This window comes from Schistocerca americana, chromosome 6 (assembly GCF_021461395.2).
Source record: "Schistocerca americana isolate TAMUIC-IGC-003095 chromosome 6, iqSchAmer2.1, whole genome shotgun sequence".
NCBI lineage: Eukaryota > Metazoa > Arthropoda > Insecta > Orthoptera > Acrididae > Schistocerca > Schistocerca americana.
The window spans coordinates 455,271,497-455,292,378 of record NC_060124.1 but is presented as its reverse complement, the minus strand read 5'-3'; the positions used below and the strand labels follow the sequence as shown (position 1 = coordinate 455,292,378).

The window sequence follows — 20,882 nt, the reverse complement described above, 5'->3', positions numbered from 1 at the left end:
ACCATATCTTAAAATACACAAAAACCGGACAATTAAAAGTTACAATCTACTTTCAATTACACCATCAATAAGCTGGCGAGACAGGGACTGACAAATTTATTGGTAGGATATTGTAAACAGAGGTTAACAAACTTGGGAATAAGCGACCAAGAATATACCGCTATAGAGCAGGCCTTAGAATGGCATGTCAAAAAGATCCAGAATTCTCGAGGTCAAACTGGACAGTTAAGCAGAAATGAGACACGTAAGAAGCGAGATGTCTTAAATATTGTGGGTGAAACAAATAAAATATTAAACTTCCTGGCAGATTAAATCTGTGTGCCGGACCAAGACTCGAACTCGGGACCTTTGCCTTTCGCGGGCAAGTGCACTACCAACTGAGCTACCGAAGCACGACTCACGCCCCGTCCTCACAGCTTTACTTCTGCCAGTATCTCGTCTCGTGTGAGTCGTGCTTGGGTAGCTCAGTTGGTAGAGCACTTGCCCGCGAAAGGAAAAGATCCCGAGTTCGAGTCTCGGTCCGGCACACAGTTTTAATCTGCCAGGATTCCTCTGCAGAGTGAAAATCTCATTCTAATAAAATATTGTTTGGGGCATTTGATGAACAGGATGCGTTCTATTTCGAATGAAACATTGATTTAATAGAAAAAGAACAAAGGCAATTTTTAAGTTGACCAACGTGGAAGAAACGGAAGTAAAAGCAGCTTTGTCGAGATTCAACCATATAGTAGTTAGCCTTCCATGTAACGAGGAAATGATTGTTAAAAGGATGGAAAAGCTCCATAGGTACATGAATGAATACGCTAATAGTACTGATCAAAAGATACAGCTGTGATTAAAACTGTTAATGAGCAGTTAATACAATTGCTGTAGGTTTGCACTGAGGTGGAAGGGGAATATGAGATGCTACTTTCTGCCACAGTAACTGCTCAGAAAGGAATCCGGGAACCTCATATAAGTAATCCAGTGCCAATAGTTAGGTACTTGCAATTAATTCTGGATGATATTGAAGACGAGAAGTTCCATTTGCTTCCACAGAAGACACGGTGTCTGTTATTACTCACAATTGATGATGATGTGTTTGTCTCTGGCCATATACTAAGTTATGTACTGAATGTGCCATTAGTAGAAAACGAACTGTTTAACCTGCACAGAGTATTATCCCTACCGTCCGAAGGTGATGGAATTCAAGGTTCACTTATGTACATACAGCTAGAAAAATATTATTTGTTATTTGATGAATCCAAGAGGCATTATGCAAAAGTGAGGAACGAGGAACTGTTGTGCAAAGATACGAATGGCGTTCGAACATTTATAAAAAAAACTTTGTTTGAATGTCCGCATATAATCACCAAATATGTGAAGTAAGGATGTTACTATCTCAAGGGAAATTCCCAAGGACTGTATCAAGAGGTTTGCTAAACTACATGATAGTAGCTGGACTCGATTGAATTAAGACTGATGGGTACACGTTGCTCCAAAAGAGGAACGCTTAACAATTTTGTGTAATGATAACAAGTCAATACATGTACTGATCAAAGGTGCAGGGTGACGAACATTTTATGGGCAATGTAAAGGGTATGGAATAGAGGTGTTCATACTGTCCGAACAAATCATAAGAATTAATGTGAGCAGTGAAAACAGAGTGCCAGCTTTCAAAATGGAGACTGACTGCTGTATCATAAATAAGGAAGAAAGGAACATTTTTGAGCTACAGTTAGACATGACGCTGGATCATGTAATATAACGTTTAGATGACGTTGAAATAGCAGGCCATAAAATAATAGAAACAGAAGAGGAAGTAGCTTTACAACAGCAGCATCGTTTATCAAAAATAACGTGGTGTCATTATTCGTTCTGGTCTTTCCTAGGAGTTGTAATACTTACCATAATGTTTATATGTTGTTCGTGCAGTTACTGCAAATGCTTTAGAGATTACTTAAAGCTTATGTGGAAAGGCCTGGTGATGATTGTTGTGGCAGAGTGTGTGTGAGGACGACCTAGTAAACACAAGTGAAGAGTCGGAAATGACACGCATTCGTTGTAGACGTCCTCTTCTAAATAGTGAAGATCGTGATGAAAGCTCCCTTACCTTTGAACACAACGAAGAAAGAATCGCTTTACCTATACCTCATACAAGCAGACATCTAAGATAGTGCAAGTCACTGCAAAACTCTCGTAGTACGTAAGAAAGTACTGTTGTGAAGCACATAATAAACTGTAAACAAGAATTTTGTAATATTATGTGTTTTCTTTTAGATTTATTACTGTCATGATGATACATAATGTGCTGTATTGATATGTTTATTTGTAAGTAATGCGAAGACAAATAAACAAATAAATATGAACATGTATGTGTAACGTAAAAGAATAGAGAAAAATGTTGTATGTTTGTATCTGTAAAGTTAAAAAGGAAAACGTTAATCAGGAAAACGTTAATCAGCCAATGATTTACGTTTATTTTCTACGTAATGTATGTCTTCATGAAAAATGAAAAAGTGTTTTACAATGATGCTTGCATGCATCTGTATTTACGTTTACATAAGAGCAGTGAAAAATGAAACAGTGTTTTATGTTGACTTTTACAAGTATGAGACAGTGAAGGATACAAACTTTACAAAGAGAAAAATGTAAAGAAAGCTAGAGTCATTAACCAAGAACGTCTATAATGTCATTTCTAGAGGTAAGATGTTTTAACTACAACAGAAGCCATCTTATACATTTGTTGCCAAACAATTGTCAACAGATTTCTCCCATGGGGAGTTGTTACACATTGATGACGTAATGACTTGTACTTTGTTACGCTGAAGGCTGTTGGGAGTCATCAAGGGCACGTCAAGATAGGAAATCATCGACACATGCAGAGTGTAGGCACGATTGGTAGGATTTAGGTTACCGGAGCTAAACAGTAACACTAGAGCCCTGCAAATTACAGACGGTCTGGATTGTCCCAGGGCAGAAGTTTCATTCCAGAGTATTAACTGGTAACTCCGTCCACCGCTTAGACGCTGCTGTAAGGGGTCACAGTAGAAAGTGGTCACGCAAAGGCAGGTCCTAGCAGAGGCAGCAAGATTGATACTTGCTCCTGAGAATTGCAACGGCAGTGGGTTTACACAGGTCCATGTGCTAACACAGCAGTCCGCACTCACAAAGGGACTGAGAGCGGGGCCAAGTGACGTGAAGTACTGTCGTAGCTGGCCCTCATAAGTGTGAAAGTGACGTTTAGCTTTCAGCTGAAAGCTTGAAAGTTATTTGCTCTGACTCGATCGTTTGTTCGCTAATGAGCATTAAAATGTTTGCCTGCTTTTCTACTCACAACTGAATGTACTGTCCTATGTTATGGGAAGATTGAACTGGAATTAATATTTCAGACAGCGTCTCTCAGCGCACATTTACATAAAGGCAAAACTAAATGGCGTGCATTGTGCGGCAAATTAAATCAAAACTGTTACTCAAAAACCACTACCAAAGCCAAACTGTGCACTTCCCAAAACAACTGAAACACTAAAATTACGAAGCTATCCTGTGAAACACGCACTGTTTCCTGGGTCATCAAAAATTTGAATTGCAAAGAAAATGCTTAGAATTTGGGTAATGGAAACCTGAGATGAGACACGAAAGAAACAACAAAATACGGAAAGAATCTCTCCTAAAAATTACAGCACATTCAGCAGCAGCACAGTAAGGAGAAATCGCATCAGCTACAATATTCAAAAGTAAAACTAAACAGCGCAGAGGAAGTTTGGGATGACTTCCTCATATTAAAAATCTTCTTCACTGAAATGAAAATACTAATCCCTTCATTATAGAGACAATGCTTATTTTAGAAGGATACAAAACTCACAGAATACCAGAAAATTTAATTTATTTACAAAAATCTTAGAAGGCAATACTACTACGTTTATGCAAATTGAAATTAATTAAACAGAAATGACCTGAACTGAGGTGGGGAGGTGGACTGTAATGTTGCTAGAATTGCTAATGTTATCAGCACATGGAAGCAAAAATTATTTCTTTATAAACGTAACCATAAAGCAAATTCATTTTCTCTGTCCTATAAATGCTGTGTCCGTAAGTTCTTCCATGACATTAATAATTCCTAACAAATATTTTTCAGTAAAATCCTCCTCTAATATGCACTACGTTAAAAGTTCTGCCAGCTTATTCCACTTCCAATACTCGACTACTCCCCACTTTACAGCTAAGCCAAAAATACATAAGTTCAGGAATACTATTGTCACTGCCGTCAATCGACTATTCCACTGTTCGACCATACGACTGCATCGCTCTCATAACACATTATGAAACTATCCGCAAATTAACACCCAGTCCACTCACAAATGTCCACCTTTCACGATGTTGATGCCAAACTTGTAGTTTGTTGGTGTAAGGTCCAGGACCATCCCTACTTAACGAGTAGTAAAAAGGTATCAATCTAAACGTGTTGGCCAGAGATGTCCTGGAGGTGCAGAGGGACTGGTCAGACTGGCCAAAACTTGTTAAGTGCCAGTGTGTTGGTGGGTCGTCTGTAGGAAGGGAGAAATAGTGCGGTGCTACGGTCCTCTAAATACTCATGTTTCTGTATTCAGAGGGATTTCTCAATCAGGTCGTTGGGACACCGATCCCATGTCGCCCGTGGCTAGCGTCGATAAGCTCCTGCAGACTTGAACTCGGAGTCTTGATTCGTGCTTGGGTAGCTCAGCTGGTAGAGCTGAAAGGCAACAGGTCTCGAGTTCGAGTCTCGGTCCGGCATACAGTTTTAACCTGCCAAGAGGTTTCATACCATCGCACAATCCGCTGCAGAGTGAAAAATATCATTCTGGAAGCTCCTATATGTCCGTTTTTCTCAGATGGTGTGTTGCTTGCATGCCTGTACTTAATATGCTGCTAGTGTTCGCTACTTCTGTTAGCACTCAACCCCATGGATTTAGACACTGACTTCTGTTGGGCAACCAGTTACTTCCTTTGCTTTACTAATGTTTAAAATCAGCCTTCAGTGAAGTAGTTATCTGATAGCTAGTAAATTCCTTAAGTCTCCAGCTGCGAGCAACCTGTCGGATCCGATAATCCGCGCCTCTCGTAGGCGCTCTGTGACACTGGTTGTCACTGATACGAGTCACTACCTGCCTTCACTGGGATTTTGTCTTTCAGCACTCGCTTGTCATCGCTCAGAAATTGCAGACTGTACTCAAACCTCCTGTTGTCCCTGTATTCTGTGTTACGACATGACAAAGGCTATCATGTTTCATTAACAATTCAAAGAAAAACATTGCTACGTCTCCATCAGAGTGTTTAAATCACGATTACCAGCAATTTTGCGGCTAGCGAGACTTTAGGCCACTAAGTGAGGAACACACATTGAGGTGAGGCTGCACATTCATTTGGGGAATTGCGTGTACTCTAGCATAAAGTGACACCACTCGTTGCTATGTTAAACGTACAAAAATACAATGAACGTAAGATTTATGTCGACAGTAAGTTCACGCGCCGATGAACATGAGAGGTGGTATGCCACTTTCTCACTTAAACAACATTTTCAGTCTGAGTAACATTCGTATTTTAGGTCATGATCTCGGTTTTCCCCACTACTAAATTTCATACACATGGTTTATGACTATTTTACATGAGGAAATGATAGAAAAAATGTTTGAATAAAGGCATGTGTAACCTGTAGAGAACATGTATCCGAGAGACAGTAGTTGAGATAACAGAGAACAGGGGGGAGATGAAATGGGGACCATAAATGTTGAGTGCAGCGCCCAGACTGTGTGAGTGATTCTGGGAAGAAACACTCAGTGGATCGTACCTGCAGAGGGACTTCTTCCTCTTAGGGTCAGCCAAATGGGGAACCAGCTAGCAAAACATTTTACCTGGGCCAGGCAGCAGTCCATCATGAACGCAGCCAGTTAATGGGAATTTGGTGGGGGAAGCCGTTTATGAGAGACTGCTGTAAACTGAGCCTTTGTGCAAACGGTGGGAAGATCGTAAGACTCCATGCATTCTCATGTTAGAAGCTGGGATGATATGGACAGAGGACGTGCAGGTGTTTAATGGAGGCTAGTCTGAGGCTCATCTGACGTCACAGGGTCGCGAGGTTCTTTCAGCGAGCATCGAAAACATACATTTCATGGGAACGACTCCATGGGAAGCTTAACAACCTTTTTTCAGAAACTGGAAATGGTTGACCTCGAAAGATCAGATCTCTCCATACATGATCCACTTTGGTCCCATCTAGCCCGCATCTCGTGGTCGTGCGGTAGCGTTCTCGCTTCCCACGCACGGGTTCCCGGGTTCGATTCCCGGCGGGGTCAGGGATTTTCTCTGCCTCGTGATGGCTGGGTGTTGTGTGCTGTCCTTAGGTTAGTTAGGTTTAAGTAGCTCTAAGTTCTAGGGGACTGCTGACCATAGATGTTAAGTCCCATAGTGCTCAGAGCCATTTGCATTTTTTTTTGGTCCCATCTAGGTAGATGTTTTTTGCCAAAACATGGTCATGCTTACCATGGGAACGACGCCTCTTTGGTCTAAAATCTTCTTTTTCGACAACAGAAATTAGGAGTTTCTGTTTGGCTCCTCTCAGGATACGCAAAGTGGAGGCTTGCTCCCCCAGTGTGAGAACTCTGCTACTGGTCTGGAATGGCTACCAGGCCAACAGCTCAGTCAAGAGGAGAGATTCAGTGAGTAGAGGATGGTGTGACTGGTTTGTGCAATGTGCGGGTGGTTTTGTTTTTGCTAATACGTCTTCCGTACGGAGGTTTGGTGCAAAGTGGTTGTGGTTGTTTGATTCTTCACCTTCTGGTCCTCCCCCGATGGAGAACCTCAGGTCTTCCCCTAGTGAATGAGACTTGTGGTCTGTACCTTGTGGTGGGCTAAGAGACAGTGGTAGTTTCCAACTATACATATAGTGGAACTGCGTATCATCTCGGACATATCGTGTGTCACAAGGGTGAACTTAGTTATCCTGAGTCGGCCAAAGTTTGACAATTCCACCAGGCACTGACGAGCCTGCAAGTCAAATTTGATTGAACAGAACAGAGAACGGGTGCGCCTCACACTGGAATCTGCCGAGATCGCAAGGCTCTGATAACGAAGTTTCCCGAGTTCTCATAATCAGAACGTCTGGCCATGTAGTTTGGAAATTTTCGTGGATACGTCAGAACATTACAGCTGTTGCAGGGCACTGCTTCTCGCACACAGCGCACCGTTTTGTGCTGCTGTCTGAATTAAGGTGAAAGGGTAAAATACTGCTACATCGGCGCGGGGTTGTTAAATTATATTCACAGTTTCCTGTTCTCAGGTGAACCATTGTTTGTGGTTTACTTGGCCATAGTTGACTTCATTTGAACGTGGTTGGGCCTCACAGTGGATTCGCGTAAACAAGGTTAGATCTCTTTGTAAAACGGATCAATTCAGGGAAGAATTTGTATAGCTTCCACCCCAAAATATGCTTTGCCAGTCAAACACCATTCCTTTTCTGATTTGTGTTTATCGTTGTAGTTGTTGTTACAAAAGGATTAACAAATTTGTCATTATTTCGGAAACTTAAATACGCCACTGTTCTCGTCCATACTCCCTCAACGATTCACAATCTTCATTTTGTTATGATGATACATGGATACACGAGGAATTTAATGTTCAATCTTATTAAATTAATTAATCTAGTTATTGATCTGAATTCTGAAAATGACGACAGGCATACGCAACGGAAGTCCCATTAGTAAATTCACTGATTCATATATAAAAATTAAGGGTGTAGCTCACTATTTGAAGGTTATTGAGAACATAATACTTTTATTTACGCAAATATAGTGACATTTAGCAACACTCATGCATATACAGGGTGTTACAAAAAGGTACGGCCAAACTTTCAGGAAACATTCCTCACACACAAAGAAAGAAAATATGTTATGTGGACATGTGTCCGGAAAAGCTTACTTTCCATGTTAGAGCTCATTTTATTACTTCTCTTCAAATCACATGAATCATGGAATGGAAACACACAGCAATAGAACGTACCTGCGTGACCTCAAACACTTTGTTAGAGGAAATGTTCAAAATGTCCTCCGTTAGCGAGGATACATGCATCCACCCTCCGTCGCATGGAATCCCTGATGCGCTGATGCAGCCCTGAAGAATGGCCAACTGCACGAAGAATTGCTTCTTCCATTGCAGGTGTCCTCGTCGCTCTAGGTCTTCCCCAGTCGCGAGTCATAGGCTGGAATGTTCCGTGATCCTTAAGACGCCGATCAATTACTTCGAACGTCTTCCTGTCGGGACACCTTCGTTCTGGAAATCTGTCTCGATACAAACGTACCGCACCACGGCTATTGCCCCGTGCTAATCCATACATCAAATGGGCATCTGCCAACTCCGCATTTGTAAACATTGCACTGACTGCAAAACCACGTTCGTGATGAACACTAACCTGTTGATGCTACGTACTGATGTGCTTGATGCTAGTACTGTAGAGCAATGAGTCGCATATCAACACAAGCACCGAAGTCAACATTACCTTCCTTCAATTGAGCCAAGTGGCGGGAATCGAGGAAGTACAGTCCATACTGACGAAACTAAAATGAGCTCTAACATGGAAATTAAGCGTCTCCAGACACATGTCCACGTAAAATCTTTTCTTTATTTGTGTGTGAGGAATGTTTCCTGGAAGTTTGGCCGTACCTTTTTGTAACACCCTGTATTTACGATTGAAGCAGGTTACGACTTGCAAACGGTTCATTTGCTCCTTAGATTTCTATCAGCCTTAAATGCAATTACGTAAAAGCACTTGCCTACCAATGCGTTTTCATGAAACTTGTTAGCCCTCGCCTACTACACTCCTGGAAATTGAAATAAGAACACCGTGAATTCATTGTCCCAGGAAGGGGAAACTTTATTGACACATTCCTGGGGTCAGATACATCACATGATCACACTGACAGAACCACAGGCTCATAGACACAGGCAACAGAGCATGCACAATGTCGGCACTAGTACAGTGTATATCCATCTTTCGCAGCAATGCAGGCTGCTATTCTCCCATGGAGACGATCGTAGAGATGCTGGATGTAGTCCTGTGGAACGGCTTGCCATGCCATTTCCACCTGGCGCCTCAGTTGGACCAGCGTTCGTGCTGGACGTGCAGACCGCGTGAGACGACGCTTCATCCAGTCCCAAACATGCTCAATGGGGGACAGATCCGGAGATCTTGCTGGCCAGGGTAGTTGACTTACACCTTCTAGAGCACGTTGGGTGGCACGGGATACATGCGGACGTGCATTGTCCTGTTGGAACAGCAAGTTCCCTTGCCGGTCTAGGAATGGTAGAACGATGGGTTCGATGACGGTTTGGATGTACCGTGCACTATTCAGTGTCCCCTCGACGATCACCAGTGGTGTACGGCCAGTGTAGGAGATCGCTCCCCACACCATGATGCTGGGTGTTGGCCCTGTGTGCCTCGGTCGTATGCAGTCCTGATTGTGGCGCTCACCTGCACGGCGCCAAACACGCATACGACCATCATTGGCACCAAGGTAGAAGCGACTCTCATCGCTGAAGACGACACGTCTCCATTCGTCCCTCCATTCACGCCTGTCGCGACACCACTGGAGGCGGGCTGCACGATGTTGGGGCGTGAGCGGAAGACGGCCTAACGGTGTGCGGAACCGTAGCCCAGCTTCATGCAGACGGTTGCGAATGGTCCTCGCCGATACCCCAGGAGCAACAGTGTCCCTAATTTGCTGGGAAGTGGCGGTGCGGTCCCCTACGGCACTGCGTAGGATCCTACGGTCTTGGCGTGCATCCGTGCGTCGCTGCGGTCCGGTCCCAGGTCGACGGGCACGTGCACCTTCCGCCGACCACTGGCGACAACATCGATGTACTGTGAAGACCTCACGCCCCGCGTGTTGAGCAATTCGGCGGTACGTCCACCCGGCCTCCCGCATGCCCACTATACGCCCTCGCTCAAAGTCCGTCAACTGCACATATGGTTCACGTCCACGCTGTCGCGGCATGCTACCAGTGTTAAAGACTGCGATGGAGCTCCGTATGCCACGGCAAACTGGCTGATACTGACAGCGGCGGTGCACAAATGCTGAGCAGCTAGCGCCATTCGACGGCCAACACCGCGGTTCCTGGTGTGTCCGCTGTGCCGTGCGTGTGATCATTGCTTGTACAGCCCTCTCGCAGTGTCTGGAGCAAGTATGGTGGGTCTGACACACCGGTGTCAATGTGTTCTTTTTTCCATTTCCAGGAGTGTATTTTGAAAATTTATTCTCTCTATCTCAGTGTTTATCCCGTCGTAAGAGATCCGCTTCTCTTATGATGTGGCAAATTTGTTTTAACGGTGTGGCCAGACGCCCTTTCTGTCACCACGTTTGTCACATAAGCGATGGACATCGCGTACACCCTCCAACCGTGAATCGTGTAAATTTTATTTTATATGTTACAGTATGTTAAAGGTTTCTGTGTAGTGTTTTCTGAGATAACAATTTGTCTAAATATGCGTGGAAAACCGCATACAGTCACACTCACGCAGACTGTTGTACAAGACCAACAGTCGTTGATCTGCAGCTCAGATTCTACATGGTGTCGAAACTTCGTGGCACATTAAAACTGTGTGCCGGACCGAGACTCGAACTCTGGACCTTTGCCTTTCGCGGACAAGTGCTCTACCGTCTGAGCGATCCATCTTCACAGCTTTAAATTCCGCCATTATCTCATCTCATTCCTATCTGGTCTCGTTCACGTTCCTGTCTCGATGGATACGTCTCCTTTAATTTTCATGAACATCTTCACAAAATATAAAATAACGTCACTTAAAACTATACTTCACAACAAGATAACAGAATATGTACTGAAAACAGTCATAACTGCATTAATCATTGTCTTGCTTCTGTCTTGGGAGCACTGTCAGACTGTAAAAGGTCTTAGAGGCCAATGAAAAAAAGCAAATAATCCTAATAAACATAGCTCTGGGAACCAATGATTTCCCGATAAGATATACACGCAACCGTAACTTCATTACCTGCAACAGGACTACTGGTATAATGCTTCTTGTCGTGAAAGGATAGCTATATAGTGTATGCACAATGGTGCACCAGAACACTTTCAAGTTGCTGTTCGGGAATACATAGCAAGGATGTTCAACAAGTTAGTGGGTCGTGGATCGTCACTTCCACAGCCTCTTGTACCCGAGTTTAACCCAGTGGATTCTTTTGGCTATTGATATTTAATAGCTTTGCGGTACTTCAGCTCTCTTAATAGCGCCGATAAACTACCGGAACGCTTTGTGGTTGGCTGTCAACGCATTCGGAACGCATCTGGGACTTTAAGCGTTTGCGGGTATTAGTGGAGGAGACGTGCTGAGCCTGCCTTTACATGACGGTGGTAATGTGGAACACTTGTCGTAACGCGTTTGTCCTCAAGTGCATGTCTGTCTTTGGATCCTCGGGGACTGTTATAAGGTGTTCATGTACTCACTCGTAATACAAAGTATTCGGGGAACCATAGGTTTTCGAAACTATTTTTTGCTCAAATGGCTCTAAGTACTATGGGACTTAGCATCTGAGGTCATCAGTCTCCGAGAGCTTAGAACTACCCAAGGAGAGCCGGAATGATGAAAATGACAAAATTAAGGTTTTTTGGTTTTTTCTTTATAAAATTATTTGGAGTTTTCTAAATAAAACAAATCAAGTTTCACCCTTCTAAGTGAATTCTAAGTGTGTTTTTTATCGCTGCAAAGTTGACACCGCGTAAAGGGTTGCAGCGACTTGGTGTGTCACCTCTGACCGCGCCGCTCGCTGGTTGCAAGCAGGGTATCTTGGCGGAATTAGACATCGTTTTGTTTTCCAACGTTGTATGGCTTTATCTCTGTGACAAGTGACTGTTCATATCGGAAAACATAAACGCTACAACGTGTGTGTTGACTTGTGGAGTTTGCTTTGCGTTCTTTAGTAGTTCAATTTTGCGTATTTGACGAATTTTGCTCGTAACTGTTTTACGTATTTGGTTTGTGGATATCAATATTCCCCGTTTCAGCAATCGAGTGTTTAAGAAAAGGCACAATGAGTGGAAGAAGAAATCTTTTGTTGTTTCGAAGGGAGATGCTGCTCAGACTGCTTCACCGACTACTCCAAATGAATGTGATAGAACTTCTTCCAGCGAGAAACTATTTTACAGCAAAGAAAAATTTGAAAACTATGAAATTGACAGTAACTATGTGAATGAAATAATTAACATTTCCTTGCTCTCTAATATTTTGAAACATAACGTATTAAGCCAAGTTAGCAAAGGAAGAGGACTGGAATTGCAAATACATTCACACATTGGTTTGGCATGTAAAATGTTATAGAAGTGTAATAAATGTGCTGCAGAAGTTTCGTTTTCTAATTCTAACAGTATTCTTCGTAGTGGTAATAGTGGAAAGAAGGTTTATGATATAAATGTTAGGCTGCATCAACAAATGAGCACCCACAACATGCACTGTGCCCCACAGGTGATGACGCATGGTGTAAGTAACAATCAGGAAAGGAATATGCCCATAAAAACAGTTTTCCAATTTCTGTAATTGATGTAATTAAGCCCCTATTCAGAGATTTATCACAGGCAAGTTTATTGGAAAAGTGTTTACATGGGAAAACACAAAATCCAAATGAAAGTGCAAATAATTTAATTTGGATTAGGATTCCCAAAAGAGTGTTTGTGCAGATAAAAACATTGCATTTTGGAGTGTATGATGCAGTGGCAACACACAATGAAGAAAACATTAGCAAATGTGATGTGCTGAAACGTTTAGGTTTCCAACGAGGACACAACACCATTTCCACAATGCGCCTAAAGGGATGAAGAAAGACTAAGAGGTGCTGAAAGAAGAGACAAAAGCCTACAGCATGCAGCAAAAGGGAAGAAAAGACCAGTGAAAAGGAAACTAACACTGGAATAAGAAGAGGATGCTGATGATCCATCATATGGGGCCGGAATGTATTAAAAAACTTTGGAAGCCATTACCCATAACTTTAAAATTTTCATATTCAAGGAACATTTTCTCAAAAACTGCTAACAGTATATCAATGAAATTTACACACACTTTTTTTTTTTTTACTTCTTTTACTTCATTTTTATAAGAAATTGTAAAAATATACCGTATAATTCAAGAGTTATAGAAGAAAAAGTGCAAAATTTTACAGAAAAAATTAGCATCTGTTTAAAAAAACCAAAACCAATAAATATTTCTTAACATGGCATTATAACTTTGTAGAGAAATATACAATGAACATGTAGTCCAAATTTCAGAGCAATATGTTTAACGGTTTTAGAAAAAATGTTCCTTCTATTTGCTAAAATTAACATGGAGGAGATGGATCGTTCCGGCTCCCCTTACACCTAACTAACTTAAGGACATCTCACACATCCATGCCTGAGGCAGAATTCGAACCTGTGACCATAGCAGTCGCGCGGTTCCGGACGGCAGCGCCCAGAGCCGCTTGGCCACCGCGGCCGGCGAAACCATTTTTATCAGTGTTATTTGGGCTCTCGTTGACCTCTACTCGCACGTTTAGTTTGAGCCTAGATCAGATAGCTTCTATGTAGTCACAACCACAATATACTCATACAATGCTCACAAATATTTTAATCTTAATCGTCGTACTGAATTTAATTCTTCGTCAAAATTTTTGTAATAAAAGTGTCTGGTTAGCAAAATATTGTGCACAGAGTGTTGCAAGTTATTTCATTTGCAGTTCATTAATTCTCCTTTAATTACCGCAGTTTTACTTCTACTGTCAGTACAGACTAAAAAACTAATTATTCTGACTATAATTGTACATCCGTTAAACAATGCAAAGCTAACATCGTCAGCAAGTAAGTCCACTTTCTAAAAGAACCAGCCAGCCCCTTATCTCTTTTCTCCAGAATGGTATGCGTTCCACCACGTTACGCTCATTATGTTCGCGTGTTCCTGGTTGACCTATAATATCGCAAATGCTTTCCCCCTGATGGCGCTCATACTGATACGTAATAATATTTCCCCAAAAATCAAATACTGCACATAATTATTTTGAAACCCCATACTGCCGAATGTACCGGGTAATCAAAATGTGAGTATAATTTTGAAAACTTAATAAACCACGTAATAATGTAGATAGAGAGGTAAAAATTGACACACATGCTTGGAATGACATGGGATTTTATTTGAACCACCCTATATTGCTAGACGCGTGAAAGATCTCTTGCGTGCGTTGCTTGGTGATGATCGTGTGCTCAGCCGCCACTTTCGTAATGCTTGGCCTCCCAGGTCCCCAGACCTCAGTCCGTGCGATTATTGGCTTTGGGGTTACCTGAAGTCACAAGTGTATCGTGATCGACCGACATCTCTAGGGATGCTGAAAGACAACATCCGACCCCAATGCCTCACCATAACTCACAACATTATTCCTCGACTACAGCTATTGTTGAGGAATGATGGTGGACATATTGAGCATTTCCTCTAAAGAACATCATCCTTGCTTTGTCTTACTTTGTTATGCTAATTATTGCTATTCTGATCCGATGAAGAGCCATCTCTCGGACATTTTTTGAACTTTTGTATTTTTTTTTTTTTTTTTTTTTGTTCTAGTAAAATCCCATGTCATTCCAAGTATGTGTGCCAATTTGTACCTCTCTATCTACATTATTCCGTGATTTATTCAGCTTTCAGATTTATAGTGACCTTTTGATCACCCGGTATGTTACACTCTTGCACTGCAGGTCCGCGTGTGACCTGCCGGGGCTTCACGGGCCACGGCGCCAGACTGACGCCTGGAACACCTGGAGAGAAGCTGCGCGTCGTGCTGGACCGCTTCATGGACTTCCGGCAGGAGCAGCTGGACACGCTGCAGCAGGAACCCGGGCTCTGGATGGGCGACGTCACTAGCGTCAACCTCACAATGGTCGAGGTACGGAAGCTCACGAAGACGGCGTAGAAATACTCTGTTCAATCTGCAATCTCTGAAATCTTGCTGTACCTCTCAGCCTTTTCCAAGTATACCTCCATCTCTTGCGATTCTTGACATAGCATTCGTTGTTACTGGCTGAAATTTATTGTAGAACTCAGTTACTCTTTCTCCTCTCTCATTCCTAGCAAGAAGACCATATTCTCCGGTAACTTTTTCTTCTACTCCTTCTCCAACAACCGTATTCGAGTCCCCACAGACTATTAGATTTTAATCTCCTCTTACGTACGGAATTAGCCGTTTAATATCCTCACATACTTTTTCTGCCTCCTCATCTTCAGCTTGCGCCGTTCTCATGCTCATTTATACCTTAACTACTGTTGTCGGTGTCGGTTTGCTATCGTCCCTGATAAGAGCAACTATATCACTGAACCGTTCGAAATAACATACTCTTTCCCGAATGAGATTTTCACTCTGCAGCGGAGTGTGCGCTGATATGAAACTTCCTGGCAGATTAAAGCTGTGTGCCCGACCGAGACTCGAACTCGGGACCTTTGCCGGCGAAAGGCAAAGGCGAAAGGGGGGGAAAACTAATTATTCTTACTATAATTATCCGTTAAACAATCCAAAGTCTCGGTCGGACTCACAGTTTTAATCTGCCAGGAAGTTGCAACATACTCTTTACCCGCCCTTCCCATTCGTAACGATTCTTACTCCTATTATAGCCTTCTTTCCATTTCACTTCACTAACTACCACCATATCTAGATTGAGTCTTATCATTTCCGGTTTCAGATTTTGTAGCTTCCCTGCCACGTTCAAACTTCGGACAATCCACGAACCGACTTGTACAACGGTATCCTTACGTTATTTTTTAAATCTTTTTCCATGGTCCTCTCTCTCTTAGCAGTCCCCTCCCTCCAAGATCTGAATGGGGGACTATTCCGGAATCTTTTGCTAACGGACAGATCATCACGAAATTTTTATCAACTACAGGCCACATGTGCTGTGGATACGTATTTTGTGTCTATAGTGAAGTGGTTTCCATTGTCTTCTGCATCATCTTGCCGTTGATCATTTTTTATTATTCCATCTTATGGGCAATTCCGCACCCCAAGGGCAAGAGACTGGCCTGAATCTCTCTCCTTTCCTCCGCCATCTTTACAAGGCCGTTGATAGAACGAGGGTGACTTCGTGACTTCTTATGGCGTAAGTCCTCGGCCGCCAAAACTGATGATTATTATTCAAAATTTAGAAGGTGGCTGGGTTCGATTCCGGGACCAAGGACGTTTACTAATCGAAGAGGCCATCCCTTACCATTGGTGTCTGCCCTTAACACTTATTAAATTGAGCTGCTGATAACCGAAGGCACCCAATACCATTACGTCTGGTGCCGGTCTTGTGTGCCAAATGCAACCTGGCTACATTCGTTCTTCTCGGAGCCTTCACATACAGACACGTATCGCGATGCTATACCTATAACCGGGACCTGTCCGAACAAACCTCGTATTTGCTCTCCTGATTTAACTGTTGTTATTGAGCGCTCCTCTGTCGATGCGAATCCCTCTACTGCCGTGTCAATGCCAGCCAGAACAATGGCCGCCGTGCTAACAGTGCGTGTTGCTGGATACAGTCGTCGTACGACCATGTTATGCTCGTGTATTTGCAAATAAAAGATGGCAGATCGTCGCAGGGGTTCACTGAAATCGTGCATGGCCTTGAGTAGAACTTCCTGAATCAATCGCGCACGTAGTCACATAACAGTCTTAGATACCTTAGCAGCTCGAGAAAAAGCACCGCGGAACGATAAACTGCTTTCATAATAGATCAGGATTCTGTCTTTAATTCCGATGTGTCCCGGTAGACATTTCTGCCTCCTCCATGGGCCATACGTGATGGTCTTAGAAACAGACAATTCTGAAATACGATATCTGAAACATTCAGCATGATCTTTCCCTGTTACAGATTTCAGATGGTGTTACACCCACCTACTTCGGGAGTATGAGCTGAAATGCTGATCGACTGCATGTTCCAGCACGTGGTAAATTTCATGCCACTTATACTGTTGTTGCACGCAGTGTTCATGGTATTCCAATTTTAATGCCGACACATTGTGTTCAGCGATGAATCGCGGTTTTGTGCTGCCCCTAATGACCATCGTTGGCGAGTATTACGGCAACCTGGAGAATTCTCCCATTCTTCTGATACTTTGGAAAGCCACAACGAAGTTATTTCTGGTGTCACGATATGAAGAGCAAGCGGGTATGACTTCATACAACGGGTGGTAGTGAACGGGACAACTCTGACGCCACAACGCTACGTCTCGGACATCATGTGGCAGTATCTTGGCACCATTTTTCAACAGGACAATGCTCGTCCACACTAGAAATGAGTCTCTGTTAACTGCCTGCGTGATGCTAAGGTACTCCCATGGCCTACAATTACCCGGATCTGCCATCAATAGAACATGTATGGCACCAGCTAGAACATCCGGTTTGTCCCAGTGCAAGTATCCAGGATCCGAAGGACCAGTTACAATAATTTTTCGCCAGATGCGTCAGAAGAGGATTCAATGGTTTTATTGCACCATTCACAATATAATCACTGCACTCATCCAGGATAGATGGGTTGCTGTGTTATAGTGGTAAGTTTGCTCATATTGTCAAATTATTTGCTAATTTGTTTCGATTTTGAAATCACTGAAGAAATTTCACGTGACCTCCCAGCCCGTGAATTATCTCGACTCCTCCCTCCGTTGTGGATGCTTACCTTTTTTGGACAGTTAGAATGGTGGTAGGCGTTTGCGACCAGTCAGTATTCTTATAACCAGTTGAGTTGTACTGTGTATCAGGCAGTATATTTATATCTAGGATGTGAAGGAACTATGTATATGTTGAGTTATTACAGAAGATAAATACTTGTATTACGTGACTCAGATGTCACCCTGCTTGGGGTTCTTGAATGGTTCAACTCTGGACTTGTTTTGACGGCTTCGTTTGAGTCCCATAGTGCTCAGAGCCATTTGAACCATTTGAACGGCTTCGTGCGCTTTCAGTGATACTGGAATCAGATTTGCAATACAATTACATTTGATAGGAAGGGTACGTTTTCATTACTACTTAAGGTATCGAATTACTTTATTATTCGATAAGGATACAAGCTAGTAATGAATTAAAATTTGTACCCAGGCCAAGATTTGATCCTAGGGTTCCTGCAGACAAGACAAACGCGATGAACACTGCACCGCCGTGGCACTGCAGCTACCACAGCTGCACAGACTTTCCGAGTCCAATGCTCTCCTTAACACTAATTTCAGTTCACACCTTCAGCTCATTTTTCTCCTGGGACAATTTTCGATTTACTCGTACACTAGCTTCTATTCTTATCGAAGATAAAGTTGAGACTCTTACGTCTCCAGAGAGGTCATTAGATTCAGGGAGATCATTCCTTAGATCAATACATTATTATTGTTTATATTGTGTTCATATGGAAGTTTCTACCGATGTTCACAGGTTTTTGATGCCTGATTACATTTTAACTAAGTTAGTTGATGTGCACCATATTTCTGGGGAGTGATGACGCAACAGTCGAGCAGCGAGGGGCCTCCATACGTAACTATTTCCAGGCAAATTATGTCACATTTCAAAGACTTCATCGTCATCTTAGTGAAACAAGATACAAACCGACTAAGAACCGGTAAACCTCACTGTGTGCGAACTGTTCGATTTGAGGAAGCTGTGTTACAGCTAACTAAACATAACCCCGCCAACCGCACCCTATCCATAGCCAAGAAACTAAATGCCTCCAATGTCAATGCGTGAGAGGGGGTTTCCAACCATTCAGGTATCAGAGGGTACAAAACTTTCAGCTGATGACATTCCGCAGGGCGTAAGCTTGTGGGGGGAGATAAGAGTTCGTCGCACAAGAGACACTGATATACATTTCAGATGAGCTGATTTCCACTTTGACTAATGCGCATTCATTATTCGTGAAACACGTGATTGTTTATAGTGAGTTAGGCAGTAATTAGCACGTAGATGCCAGTTGTGCAATAGTGTAAACAAATGACATTTTAAGCAACATCTTTAAAACAATATTCGTCACGCGGCATTTAGAACGTCACTACCGTCAGAAGGTTCGTGGATCCTGTCGGAGAAACGGTGAAACTGTGCCATTATTCTTACATAAAAAAGTGCTTTTCTTATCCCCTCTAAACACTCTAAAATTTTGTACTCCAAATTTTTTTAGGCGACATATCGACAGTACCGATAGTTTTCCCTAATATGTAGGGTTTTAATAATTCTATTTTGTTTGATGCTTTCGTTGCGTATTTAATGCAGTCATTGGTTTAAGTTATTACGTCGAATTTACGTAACAAAACGAACATTCATTAAGGATTTCTAGCATCACATTAATATATGGCAGCATAGAAGATTAGATACATCATACAATTCTTGAAACGCTCAATAAAAAGTAGTGATCAGAATTCAATATTTGACTTCTTTTTTGTCAAATGTGTGTGAAATCTCATGGGACTTAACTGCTAAGGTCATCAGTCCCTAAGCTTACACGCTACTTAACCAAAATTATCCTAAGGACAAACACACACACACATGCCCGAGGGAGGACTCGAACTTCCGCCGGGACCAGCCGCACAGTCCATGACTGCAGCGCCCTAGACCGCTCGGCTAATCCCGCGTGGCATTTGATTTCTGATACGCCTGAGTGTATCTGTGGATCATTAACAGAGATCAAAAGTGGTGCCTTAATACAAAGAATGATAAGATATATCTTGAAATGAATGCGAAAGAAGTGGATTGTTAATGAATTGTACTGTAACTGAACGCAAGAAATGTGTTCTGGCTGTGCCTTCTTGTAATATTTTGTAGTTCCTTACTGGATGAGAAGAGGGTGGTATGACAGGTGGGTGGCCGGTTTCCTCTCACTACAACACAAAGTGCCCACGTGGATAAATTACACTTTGTTACAGGGACCAGTTGAGTATTTAACTTCAGTTACGTCCTGTTCTGTGGTTAACAGCAATCAAATAACATGTACTGATTCTTGAATGGCGTGGACGATCGGTTCTAGGCGCTTCAGTCTGGAACCGCGCGACCGCTACGGTCGCAGGTTTGAATCCTGCCTCGGGCATGGATATGTGTGTGATTCCTTAGGTTACTTAAGTTTAAGTAGTTCGAAGTTCTAGGGGACTGATGACCTCAAATTTTAAGTCCCATAGTGCTCGGAGCCATTTGAACCATTTTTTGATTCTTGAATCTTGTCCGTGTCCAACCATATACAGCGACTAACGTACCCCCACAGCTCACTAAGTTGCGAGGCGACAACTATCACTGTGGGCGACTAGAGCACAGTGTGTCGCATTGAGGTGCAATGCGAACTGAGTCCAGATGCGACGTGCTGAGGTTATGAGATTGAGAAATTGAGACAGCTCGGTCGCCGGCGGCGGCCTATAAGCACAGTGTCCAGGGGGCGTTATCGGCGCGTGGCCTGAGAGCGTGTCTTGGTCTTCTCTTGTCATAGGTCCGCTTAGTTCAGCGCCTGCTATAAAATCTTTGATTTTGCCGACTGGTGTGCTGGTGAAGGCGTAAGCACGCTCATTCCTCCCCCCCCTCCCCCCTCCTGGAAGTAGAGATGAGCCAGGAGCCACAGATGTGGAGGACGGCGTACTCCCAACTCCCAGCTGTATCCCGCCATCTGGCTTGGGAGGGCAGAGGAACGTCCTCCCGAAAATACTGCTCAGGGTACATGTCCAGTCCTGAGGGTGTTTCCTGGAGCGACGGCGACGGCGATGGCGACAGCGATGGCGGGTCCAGGCCCATCAGTTCGGAGAGCGGCGACGGAGGAGGCGAGGGCGCGACGTCTGGGGGTGACTTGGCGGCACCAGCTGGTGGCTGCGAAGGGGGGTGAGGGGGGGGGGGGTCCGTGAGGCCGCCATACTGCAA

General features: G+C 43.2%; 1 protein-coding gene across 1 annotated transcript in view; it reads left to right on the top strand.

Annotated features, from left to right (window-relative positions):
• The window catches only part of LOC124619754 (aminoacylase-1-like), a 118,275-nt gene that overhangs the window by 82,266 nt on the left and 15,127 nt on the right, over positions 1–20,882 (top strand). Inside the window, exon 5 of the mRNA XM_047146332.1 lies at positions 14,737–14,924. Coding sequence (XP_047002288.1) covers positions 14,737–14,924 — 188 coding nt within the window. The remainder of the gene's footprint in view (positions 1–14,736; positions 14,925–20,882) is intronic.